The sequence below is a fragment of the Rhinatrema bivittatum genome, chromosome 17 (assembly GCF_901001135.1).
Source record: "Rhinatrema bivittatum chromosome 17, aRhiBiv1.1, whole genome shotgun sequence".
Classification (NCBI taxonomy): Eukaryota; Metazoa; Chordata; class Amphibia; order Gymnophiona; family Rhinatrematidae; genus Rhinatrema; species Rhinatrema bivittatum.
This window is the reverse complement of record NC_042631.1, coordinates 18,130,787-18,142,707: the sequence shown is the minus strand read 5'-3', so window position 1 is coordinate 18,142,707 and position 11,921 is coordinate 18,130,787. Positions and strand designations below refer to the sequence as shown.

Below are 11,921 nucleotides of genomic sequence, written 5' to 3'. Positions count from 1 at the left end.
GAGGGCATCTGACACTCCTTTTTGAGGAATAGGCCAAGATTACCATGGACCACTGGGTCTTAAATGTGGCAAAAGACTTCTATGTGTTAGAATTTTCTCATCCCATTCAAGAGGCATTCATACTGTCTCTTTGCGCTTCTCTCTCCAAGTTTGGACCAGTCCAAAAAACAGTAGACCGACTAAGACAACTAGGTGGTATAGTGCCGGTACCGTGAGCAGAGAACGGAAAGGTATTTTATTTTGTGGTACCAAACAAGAAAGGGTCCTTTCATCCAATTCTGGATTTAAAGAAGGTGAAGCTGACCCTCAATTCCACGTTTTCATATGGAGACCGGTCGGTCGGTCATTGTGGTGATATGCAAAGGAGAGTTCCTGGTGTCTCTAGATCTGATGGAGGCTTATCTGCATATAGCAATCAGGCAGGAGCCATCAGTATTTTCTGAGGTTCATGGCTCTAGGAAACATTTCCAGTTTCAAGCCCTTCTGTTCAGTTTGACAATGGCTTCATGTATGTTTACCAAGGTGATGGGGTAGTGGCAGCGGCCTTAAGATGGGAAAGGGTGCTGGTGCATCTGTACCTAGACAACTAGCTAATCCAGTCATAAGACCTCTGTCTACAGTTGGTGCAGAAGGTAACACAGCAGTTGCAGTTATTAGGATGGGCAGTGACTTTTGCAGAGTCCTTTCTCCCCCTCCCAGACCCTGGAGTATCTAGGGGCTCGGTTCAACTTGCAGGAAGGAAAAATATTTCTGAGAGAGGAGAGGATGTTGAAGTTGCAGGGCAGGTTTGTCACCTGTTGGAACTGGAGGTCTCCAGAGCTTGGAACTATTTGACTTTGGCGTTGCTGCCTTGGGCTTTCACTCATAAGTGCCCTCTTCAGAGGATTTTCCTATCCAGGTGGAATCAGTTGTCAGAGGAGTTTCATCTTCCTCTTCCCTCAAAGGGGAAGCCACCACAAGAGACCAAAGTCTCTTGTGGTGGCTCCTACAAGCCAATCAGAACATGGTGTGGAACTGGAGATTCTGGATTGGGTGATGATCACCACCGATGCCAACCTTTCGGGTTGGGGTGCAGTGTGTCAGGGCCACTGCTTGAAATAAGAAACTGATTGGTCTATTAATCTGTTAGAGATGAGAGTGGAGAAATATGCTTTGCTTGCCTTTCTGCTGTTGTGCAGGAGTACGATGAAAGATCTTATCAGGAAATGCGACAGCAGTGGCTTATATCAATTGACATGGTGGTACCAAGAGTCAGGCAGTGGCTCAGGAGTTGATTCTCTAGGCGGAGCAACACTTGTACAGAGAAGGGTGACGAAAATGATAAAGGGGATGGAACAATTCCCCTATGAAGAAAGGCTAAAGAGGTTAGAACTATTCATCTTGGAGAAGAAAAGGCTGAGGGGAGATCCAATAGAGGTCTATAAAATGAGTGGAATGGAACAAGTAAATGTTAACTAGTTAACTCTTTCAAAATGTACAAAGACCAGGGAAAACACATTGGAATTACTAGGAAATACATTTAAAACTAATAGAAAATATTTTTTTACTGAAAGCATGATTAAGCTCTGAAATTCATTGCCAGAGGATGTGGTGAAAGATATTAGTGCAGGTGCATTTAAAAAAGGTTTGGACAAGTTCCTAGAGGAAAAGTTCTTAAACCACTATTAAGGCAGAGATGCAGAAATCCACTGTTTATTCTTGGGATAAGCAGCTTGGAATCTATTTACACCTTTGGATCCTGCCAGGCACTTGTGACTTGAATTGGCCACTGTTGGAAACAAGATACTGGGTTTGATAGATCTTTGGTTTGACCCAGTATGGAAAGTCTTATGTTCTTATGGAGCAAATAGCGGCTTCTCCCATTGCCAGGATGGACAGTGTTCAGGTGTACTTTCTGAGTCAGAAGACCTTGGACCCTGGGGAGTGGTAGCTGTTGGAAAGGGCAATGCATTTAATTTGCGACCGATGGGGGTCTCACCATCTTAACCTAATGAGAAGCAGACAGAGTGTCAAGACCTCCCATTTTTTCAGCAGGCTAAAGAAAGCACAGGGAATCGATGCTTTGCTTTGCTCTGGTCCTTTCATGGCCCTAAGGAGTTCTGCTTTGTTTTTCCTCCATGGCCCCTAGTGGGCAAGGTGATACAGTGGATAGAGAAACATCCAGGTGACGTGCTTCTAGTGGCACTGAAGTTGCCATGTCATCTATGGTTTGCAGATCTTGTCAACAGGGCCATAGATGGGCCTTTGCGGTTTGGACATCGGCCGAATCTTCTCCACCAAGGTCTAATATTTTTGGAAAAGGTGGCCCACTTTTGTCTCATGGCCTATGTTTTGAGAGAAGACTGAGAAGGAGAGATTATCCCGAGGTGGTCATTATCACATTGTTGCAGGCCAGGCATTCTTTAACATTTTTAGCATAACTAGTTTGGAAGGTATTTGAATCCTGGTGTGTCGCCAATTGGGTGCAATCTGTGGAAGCTATGGTATCACACATTTTGACCTTTCTTCAGGAGGGTTTGGTCAAGGGGTTGACTTATAACTCTTACGGGCCAATACAGTAAAGTGCGCTCCAACGGAGCACACTGTTAGCCCACGTTTGGCCTCACATTTTTGACGTGCTATTTTTATCCCTTATACAGTAAGGGGTAATAGCGCGTCAAGCGCGCTGCCAACCCCCCCCGAAACTAATAGTGCCCGCAACATGCAAATGCATGTTAATGGGCCTATTAGTTATTCCCGCGTGATTCAGAAAGTAAAATGTGCAGCCAAGCGGCACATTTTACTCTCAGAAATTAACGCCTGCCTTTGGCAGGCGTTAATTTCGGCCAACACAAGGGAAGTGTACAGAAAAGCAGAAAAAAACGCTTTTCTGTACACCCTCCGACTTAATATCATAGCGATATTAAGTTGGAGGCCCCAAAAATAAAAAAAAATTAAATAAAAAAAATAATAAAAATCTGCCTGGAAGACGGACGCTCAATTATGCCGGCGTCCGTTTTCCAAACCCGTGGCTGTCAGCGGGTTCGAGAACAGACACCAGTAAAATTGAGTGTCAACTGTCAAACCCGCTGACAGCCGCTGCTTCTGTCAAAAAGGAGGCACTATGGACGTGCTAGTGTCCATAGTGCCTCCTTTTACTGTGGGCCCTAATTTACATACCTGGGCTTTCTGTATTGCGCCCAGAAGAGTGGCCTGTGCGCGCATCGGAGAGCGGGCGCTCGCCGGCTCTCCCGCGTGTTTTTCTATATTGGCCTTTTAGGCTGTAGATGGCAGCTTTGAGCTGTCTTTGAGGTAATGTATAGACCTATGCTCTGTCGGCGCATCCGGATATCATACGTTTCCTTTAAGGAGGAAAGAATTTGAGGCCGCCTGTGAGGAAGGCATGTTCATCCTGGAATCTTAAGCTAGTGCTTAGAGGATTGGGTGAGGTTCCCTTTCAGCCACTCAGAAGGGTAATCTTGAAAAATTTGACTCTGAAAGTGGTCTTTCTGGTAACTATTTGTTCAGCCAAGAGAATTTCAGAGATGCAGGCACATGGCTGGATCCTTTTCTGCAAATTTCAGAGTCATCGTGTACAGTGCCTTCTTTTTATCCTAAAGTGGTTTCAGCGTTCCATATCCATTAGACTGCAGTGCTTCCACCACTTCCGGATTTGGATTCCTCCGTGCCTCTTGCAAGGGGCCTTTGGCTGTTGGATGTGAAGCGCGCATTGTTAAGGTAGCTGAAGTACGAATGATTTTTGTATATCAGGCCACTTTTCGTTCTCTGTAATGGTCCAAAGAAGAGGTGTAAAGCATCTAAAGCTAGGTGCTGGGTGAAGGAGGCTGTTAAAGTTGTGGTAGCAACATCTCATCTTGCCTTGCGTACAGGTCAATACTGAGGAACTACAGTGCCACACTGGGTTATGTACAGTGTCAGTGAAACTTTCTCTGTCTCCATCTGCTGGCAGAGATGCAAAAGCCAGGAGTCTGGACTGAGCTGTGGTACTACAGGAACGAAAATGAGCAGGTAAGAACCAATTTTCCTTTAACAGTGCTTTAAATGCTGCAAGCCTTTAATGAGGCAGCTCTGAGGGGATGTTGTCACTCAAGCTGTGGGGCTGGCAGAGAGGAGGTGGTGTCCCTTTTAACTTGACAGCCATCTACTTTGGCTAGTGCGACATTCAGGCCTGATTGCACTCATGCTGACAGCCACTAGACTACAGGAGAAGGCAGGAACAGCAGCACAAGTGTTGTGGATATATATGGCCTGTTTCTATTTAATGCTACACTCTTTACGCCTTACAGAATGGGGTCCCTTGCAGCAGCCTCAGGATGGCGTTAGTGTTGGAACTTTCTCAGTGGCTTGTTTTCCTTCCTTCTTCCCCCACCATGCCTTTGTATACCTCATCGCCCCATGTGACAAACACCACAGATTGTTGTACAATTTGTAGACATGCAAACAGAATTAAAATCAGTACTGAAAAGCAATCAAGGCCCCCTTGGCTGAAGCAATGAGTTTGTAAGTTGGGAAAGCTAGGCCTAACTGTATTCCTGTAGTTCAATGACAAAGAGCTGGGTGAACATTTGCATGCTCGCTGCTTTCCTACTTTGGCACAGAAATTTGCACATGGCTATGGCTCTGTGGATGTAAATAATTGTGCATCATTAAAGAATGGAGACACTTTTTTTTTTTCTTTATAGGCAACAACGCAAGAAATGGCATCAGCTGGCGATCATAAATATTAACCAATGGCAGGGCAGCTTTAAAAATACTCAATGCAACTGTAATAGGCTCTGACCTCCCTGAGATTTGAACTGAACTGTACAGGTCTGCTTCCCTAGATATCGATTCTAGGGATCAAGGACCCACAGAGCGTATGAGCTTGGAGGGGAGGGGCACTGGGCACTCCTATCACGTATGGCACAAATTTGAATTAAAAGAATAAATGGATCTAAAGTTAGTTGTGGAGGGGGCACAGAAAATGATCTTAAGCCAGTTGTCCTATAGGAAACTAGGCTACAAAAATAATATCAGATACAACTTGTTTATTGACCATTATTTTGTATTTATGTACAGGTTTCAGGAACCAAAAGTCCCAGTCTGATTTGTATAGTCTCTATCTAACTTTGATGTGTTTTCAAGCAGGGCAGACCTGGGGAATCCGGGTGGGACAGGACCAGGTGTGGGGACTGCCTGCTTACAAACCCTGCTTCCTGGAAGGAGCTACCTGGCAAACTCTTACAGAGAATATGACAGCAGGTAAGGACTGCACGTCCCATCTAGGCTGCCCAATTTTATTCTGGCTGAGGTTCTAGAGCTTCCATTTGCCATACCTGAGACCTCTCTTGAGTTTTATCCGGAGACTCCGGTGTTATCAATTACTAGGTCACTAGAGAAACATGAAAAATTGGTAGGAATTGGACTGAACTGGGAGAAAAAGGGTCATTGGCCTATATAAACCAGAGAGAAGGAGGAGGAATCATTGGCATCCATCAGCAGCATAGAGTCCTACAGAAACATTATCAAAGCATATGGGCTGGATGAAGGAGGAGATGATGGCGGTGGCAGCTGAACAGGTGAGGCTGGTAAGGTTGGGCCAGGAGAAAGACAGACCACGTGTAAGAGAGTTTGTGTGGATGTAGGAGTTTGTATGTAGGCCACTCATCTAACTAGGTGTCCAAAGTTGGTGCCCAGTACCAACACTAAGGAAGACATCTAAGCTGGACACACAAGATGTACGTCCAGAAGGAAGAACGCTCAAACTGGACGCACAGGCAAGAATGTAAGCAGAAACTGAAACGCAGGTGTGCGCTGACAGCCTGCAGCAAAAAATGCTAAAATCCTAAACTCATAGAACTCCCCAGAGACGTGAGCCGGACAGTTCAATGCCGAGGAAACAGACCCTGTCTCCTGCTTTCTTTCTTTGCTTTTTTTTTTTAAAGTAATAAACTTTTACCTGAGCTCAGGAAGGAGGGAATTAGTCCACTTTGTATTCCATGCATTACATAGACCGGAAGTGCTCAGTTTTGACAGCAGAACACATCACAAAATGCCTCAGTTTATGTATTATTAATCTTTTGTAAGAAATCTTTCAGGCATGTAAAGCACTGCTTTAAAATAAATTCTGTGACAGTATAATGTTCCTCTGTTCCTTGCCCGGGGGTGGGATCAATCTGGGGAAAACACAAGGGGACCCGTGCCCAAAGTTTGCCCAGGGCCCTATAAATGGTTAATTGTCTTTTTGCGGATGACACTAAGATCTGCAACAGAGTGGACACGCTGGAAGGAGTGGAGAGAATGAGACGGGATTTAAGGAAGCTGGAAGAGTGGTCGAAGATATGGCAGCTGAGATTCAATGCCAAGAAGTGCAGCATATGGGGTGAGGAAATCCAAAAGAACTGTATTTGGGGGGTGAAGAGCTGATGTGCACAGAGCAAGAGAGAGACCTTGGGGTGATAATGTCTAATGATCTAAAGTCGGCGAAACAATGTGACAATGCGATAGCTAAAGCCAGAAGAATACTGGGCTGCATAAAGAGAGGAATACCTAGTAAGAGAAAGGAAGTGATGATCCCCTTGGGGAGGCCTCACCTGGAGTACTGTGTTCAGTTCTGGAGACCGTATCTCCAAAGGGACAGGGACAGGATGGAGGCGGTCCAGAGAAGGGCGACCAAAAGGGTGAATGGTCTACATAAAATGACTTATGAGGAGAGATTGAAGAACCTAAATATGTACACCCTGGAGAAGAGGATGAGCAGGGTGATATGATACAGACTTTCAGATACTTGAAAGGTTTTAATGATCCAAGACAACAACAAACCTTTTCTGTTGGAAAAAAATCAGTAGAACTAGGGGCCACGACTTGAAGCTCCAGGGAGGAAGACTCAGAACCAATGTCAGGAAGTATTTCTTCACGGAGAGGGTGGTGGATGCCTGGAATGCCCTTCCAGAGGAAGTGTGAAGACTAAAACTGTGAAGGATTTCAAAGGGGCAAGGGATAAACACTGTGGATCCATAAAGGCTTGAGGATGGGAATGAAATGAAGAGCCATAGGGGTGGATTACTGGAGTGGAGGCTACTACATGGTGATCACTACCCTTACTCAATAAGCCTTCGCAAGGTTAATGCAAGTCCAACATTGCTCTTTGCTTCTACGGCAAGGGGAAATGTGGAAAAGAGGATTTGCATTCAGACAACAACCAACAAGGACTGAACTTCTCAATCTAGATAAACAAATAAGCATGGGGGTAGCTTGCTTATTTTGGCAGTTACTACCCTAAACCAATTAAGCCTGGTGCATCACATTGAATGCATATACAGCGTTGCTCTCTGCTTCAACTGCAGGAGGAAATGTGGAAAAGAGGATTTGCATTCAGACAACAACCAACAAGGACTGAACTTCACAATCGGGGTAAACAAATAAGCGTGGGGGTAACTTGCTTATTACAATGGTTACTACCCTAAACCAATTAAGCCTGATACATCACTTTGATTGAATATATAGCATTGCTCTCTGCTTCAATGGCAGGGGGGAAAGGAGGAAATGTGAAAAACAGGATTTACATTCAGACAACATCCATCAAGGCAATGATCTGTGCATTCTGGGTAAACAAGCATCAGGGTAACTTGCTTGATGCGGCGGTTACTACCCTTAACCCTTATGCTCACCTTTGATGCAATTCCAACATTACTCTCTGTATCAATGACAGGGGATGGCAGGAAACTTGAATCAAATAGTTACCAACAAGGGACCTGAAATTGGTGGTTGGTGAAACAGATCCGTATGGGAAAATAAGTGTGGGAGCTTGCTAGGCAGACTGGATGGGCCGATTGGTCTTTTTCTGCCGTCATTTCTATGTATCTATGTAAAGCAGCCCTGTTGACAGCAAGAGGCTGGAAGGAAGTGGGTAGGAGAGAGAGGATGGGGAGAAAGGTGTGAAAAGCTGGAGGGGAACAAAAGAGAATGGTTACGGGGATAGATGGATGCATGATAAGAGGCTAGTTGTGGGGCTAGGGAAAGTGATGGGAAACACTGCTGAAGTTGTCCTGGGGTCATTGTGTCAAAACATTATTTGTTTCTGCACAGTAGTTTAAATTATTACACAGACGGGACTATATTGTATTGTTTTGACCAAATATGGAGAATTTTTCATGTTTAGCATGGGATTCCTCCACGAGTAGCACTTTAGGTGTGTGACATGAGGCTTTGTGTATGTATGTGAAATGTGTGTGTTATGTGTTAGGGTCATCGAGAATTCCTATATTTACACGCCATGCATATTGTATTCCTTTCGGTGGGTAGGGATGTTTGAAAATGTTACATTTTTATAAGAAACCGAAGCTATGATATGAATATGTAGATGTATTATGCCTTTTTGTACTTTGCATTTGTTTGACTATGTTCCTTCCAAACTAAGTCATTCATAGTTTCATCCGGTCAACTCAGTTTGGGAACCCCTGGTTCTAGAACATTCCTTTCACTCAAAAAGGTTTGCTTACATAAGAGCATAAGAAAATGCCATACTGGGTCAGACCAAGGGTCCATCAAGCCCAGCATCCTGTTTCCAACAGAGGCCAATCCAGGCCATAAGAACCTGGCAAGTACCCAAAAACTAAGTCTATTCCATGTAACCATGTGCCCGACAACTTACTGATTAATACGTGAAGAATAATGAAATACTATTTATGGATTACTAACCACAAGCACAGCCCCCTAACTAACTTGTACATGAAGCTGATGTGCTAACCAGGACATGTATTTGCTGTTGTGTTGACCTAGAATGTTGTTCAAGAATATGAATGCTGATTTTGTAAACCGTTGAGATCTTCTTTTGGCACGACGGTATATAAAACATCGAAATAAATAAACATTATTTATACCGGGGAGGCCTCTGAATGCACCTTTCTCTTCTGCTCTCCTCTAGGGTATACATATTTAGGCCCTTGTATCTCATCTCATCTCTCACTTTGCCATTTTGGTGGCCTCTCTAGACTACATCCTCTCGGAGGTATGGCCTCCCGAACTGGACACACTATATCCTAAGTGTACAATAGAATTATTAGCTGGAGGACAGGGAAGTCGCCCTGCTCACCACTCCCCAAGACTGGCCCTGTTTGCAAGCCATATGTACATTTTTTAAAAAATGAATTAAACAGGAGACCCAGCGAACCCCTTTCCTACAATGTTCCTGTGTCTATATTGGGCTACACAGCCAGGCTGCGAGCCCCGTGGGTAGCCTATTAATAACAAATTCCACCGCCCAGCTTTATTAACCTTTTGCAGCCCTGAAGTCCTCGTTAGAATTGTGTGCATGTAAAACGGGTTGTAAAATATATCACACACTCACCTTGCAAATATTCAGCCCATTAGAATGTAAATTTTAGAACACAAACATACTTGAATTGTGGAAAGTCATAGGTCGATGGCTGTTCCCTCTAGGTATCTCTGTTATTCCTGCTCCCAGCTGAGATCCTCATGACTCCAGCCTCCCGATCCTGGTTATGAGCATGGGTTATGGCTCGAGTCCCTTGACCTGCCTGTAATCCTGTGTCGTGTCTGGACTCACTAATCCTGGCTGTGATTCTCTGTCCTAGCTGGAGTCCCTTGTCTTGGCTCTGAGTATACGTCATGGCTGGAGTCCGTTAATCTGTGATCGTGGCTGGAGTCCCTTGTCTTGGCTCTGAGTATACGTCATGGCTGGAGTCCGTTAACCTGTGATCGTGGCTGGAGTCCCTTGTCGTGGCTATGACTGTGTGTCATGCAGCCCTTGGTCCCAGCTGAGATCCTGTCTCAGAGCTGGAATCACTTATCTTGGCTGTGATCATGTGTCATGGCTGAAGACTCTTGGCCTGGTTGTGATTCCATGGTTGGGAGTCTTTGTCTCAGCTGAAATGATTTTCTGCTGGTCCTTCAAAGCTCCCTTGTTCTTGTTTGCTGTTTTCGATGGATAACATCTTAAGCAGAAGAGCTTCTTCTTATGCTGAACTGTCTGTCTGCCTCCTTACACGCCGTCTCCAGTCTGAACTAGGAAATACTTTTTTACTGGCATCATCCCATCCTCCCCTGTGTTTCTTTGCTGACTCTGCATTAGAGTACTGAAATTCTATTAATCTGTGCATTACCCTGGTAGCTAGAATGGATTTTTGGTTTGGTGTGTTGTAGGATGTGTATCTTTTTTCTGTTTTCTCTTGCAAGGATTTTTTTTTCCCCAGGAATTGAGCTGTTGCTTAGAGAAGTTCTGCTGCATTCCACAATGTACATCTAGAGAAACGAAACAAGAACACCTTAACAGGCTCATCTCAGCTTATACTCGGCCTAATATTTTTCATTCTATATATATTGGTGGAGAAAGCCTTTACTCTATTGAGGGGAATTACAAACCAGGAAACCCTTTTCCCCACCATCTTAAAATTTCAGAAAAGAGCTGATAAGTAAATCTGAATTTATATTTCTTTCATAACCTAAAAAATAATAAGCCATGCAGTTCAAGCATCTCTGGAAGAAAACCAGTTTCGTTTTTACAGTGGCAGACATAAGAGAAGGATGTAGCTTTCTGCCTTGTTGCCTCCAGGCTCTTGCAGCCTCTACTTTCCCTCCTATATCCATCCCCTCCCCATAACTTCTGTAGTTCCTCTTTCTTTAATCTATCTCCCTAGTACAGACAAGAACATAGGAGAGGGAAAGGGGTGAGAAAGGGGAGGGAAGTAGAGAGAAAGCAAGAGGGTTGTAAGTGGGAGATAGTGCCCCATACTCAACCCCCCCCACTATGCTATTCACCCACCTCTCAATCCCCCAGAGGGAAAGCGGGTTTCCATTGGGGTGGCAGCATTGTTAACTTCCTAGAAATATTTTTTATTAACCCTCTGTCTAACCCTGACCCAGCATTTCAAATCACCAAAACGGCCAGACCCTCACCTCCTCCTTTACAAATTCCAAGGGAAACTCCCCTCTTCCAGTCCTCCCAGGGATTTGAAATGTCTCAGGTGGCTTCTTCACTTAAAACATTTGGGGACTCCTGCTGTAAAGGGTTACTTGCATTATAGGAGATTATGAAGTTCTGTATGTGTATTGCAGAGATTCTCATAGTTCATGGCCAGGTATCTGGCTCACTTTTTAATGACAGCAGTTCTCACCTTATCCTGAAGAGGTGATTGAGATCAGTTTATCCTGCATTATTCTGTGTTTGTGGGCTTACTAGGCGGGCTGAAGACATGCTGATCACTTTGCAGGGCTGAAGGTATGCAGTCAGGATTAATCTTGACTACATCTGGGGAATGGGACCCAATAAAGATGGATCCTGGAATTACAGGCAGCATACTATCCGACTTTCGCTGCAAACCCAGAGGTCTAAAATTATAAAGAAATTGTCACTTCATACACAAAGCAAATACACTTGAATATAACTTAGCATTACATGACATTACTGCACAATCCTTTTATGAGAACAGCTTGCGGATGAGATATCTGCAATCTAATATCATCCACCCCTCTTTGATATTAGGGAAGATGGTATGTTGACAAAGCAGGTGGAGGCTGTGACACAGGTACCAGGGAAGAGGTGAGTGGATAAGGCAGGTGTCAGTTTGGTACAAGAGATACTGTAGATCAACTTGATCAGTAATACTCAGCTCAGTCCTCAGGACATACCCAGCTAATCAGGTTTTCAGGCTATCGACAAAAACTCTGCATGAGATAGATTTGCATTCAATGAAAGCAGTGCATGCAGATTTACCTTATGCACACTCACTGTGGATATCCGAAAACCAGACTGACTATGTATGTACCAAGGACTCAGTTATAAACCACTGCACAAGATGAAAGTGCAACATTCATATATGTATGATTGGGTAGAGGTTGAGATGTATTAACAACTGATCTCCAGGTAACAGGGAGTCATTGTGTTAGGCTCTAACCAACACAAAAATGGCTGAATTAGAAAA

At 44.3% G+C, this 11,921-nt stretch overlaps 1 protein-coding gene across 1 annotated transcript in view; it reads right to left on the bottom strand.

Annotated features, from left to right (window-relative positions):
• Positions 1–7,772: 7,772 nt before the first annotated feature.
• AGBL2 (ATP/GTP binding protein like 2) overlaps positions 7,773–11,921 on the bottom strand; it is a 91,619-nt gene continuing 87,470 nt past the window's right edge. Inside the window, exons 19-20 of the mRNA XM_029582075.1 lie at positions 11,115–11,328; positions 7,773–10,242 (exon numbers count right to left, since the gene is read on the bottom strand). Coding sequence (XP_029437935.1) covers positions 11,154–11,328 — 175 coding nt within the window. The 3' untranslated portion in view covers positions 7,773–10,242; positions 11,115–11,153. The remainder of the gene's footprint in view (positions 10,243–11,114; positions 11,329–11,921) is intronic.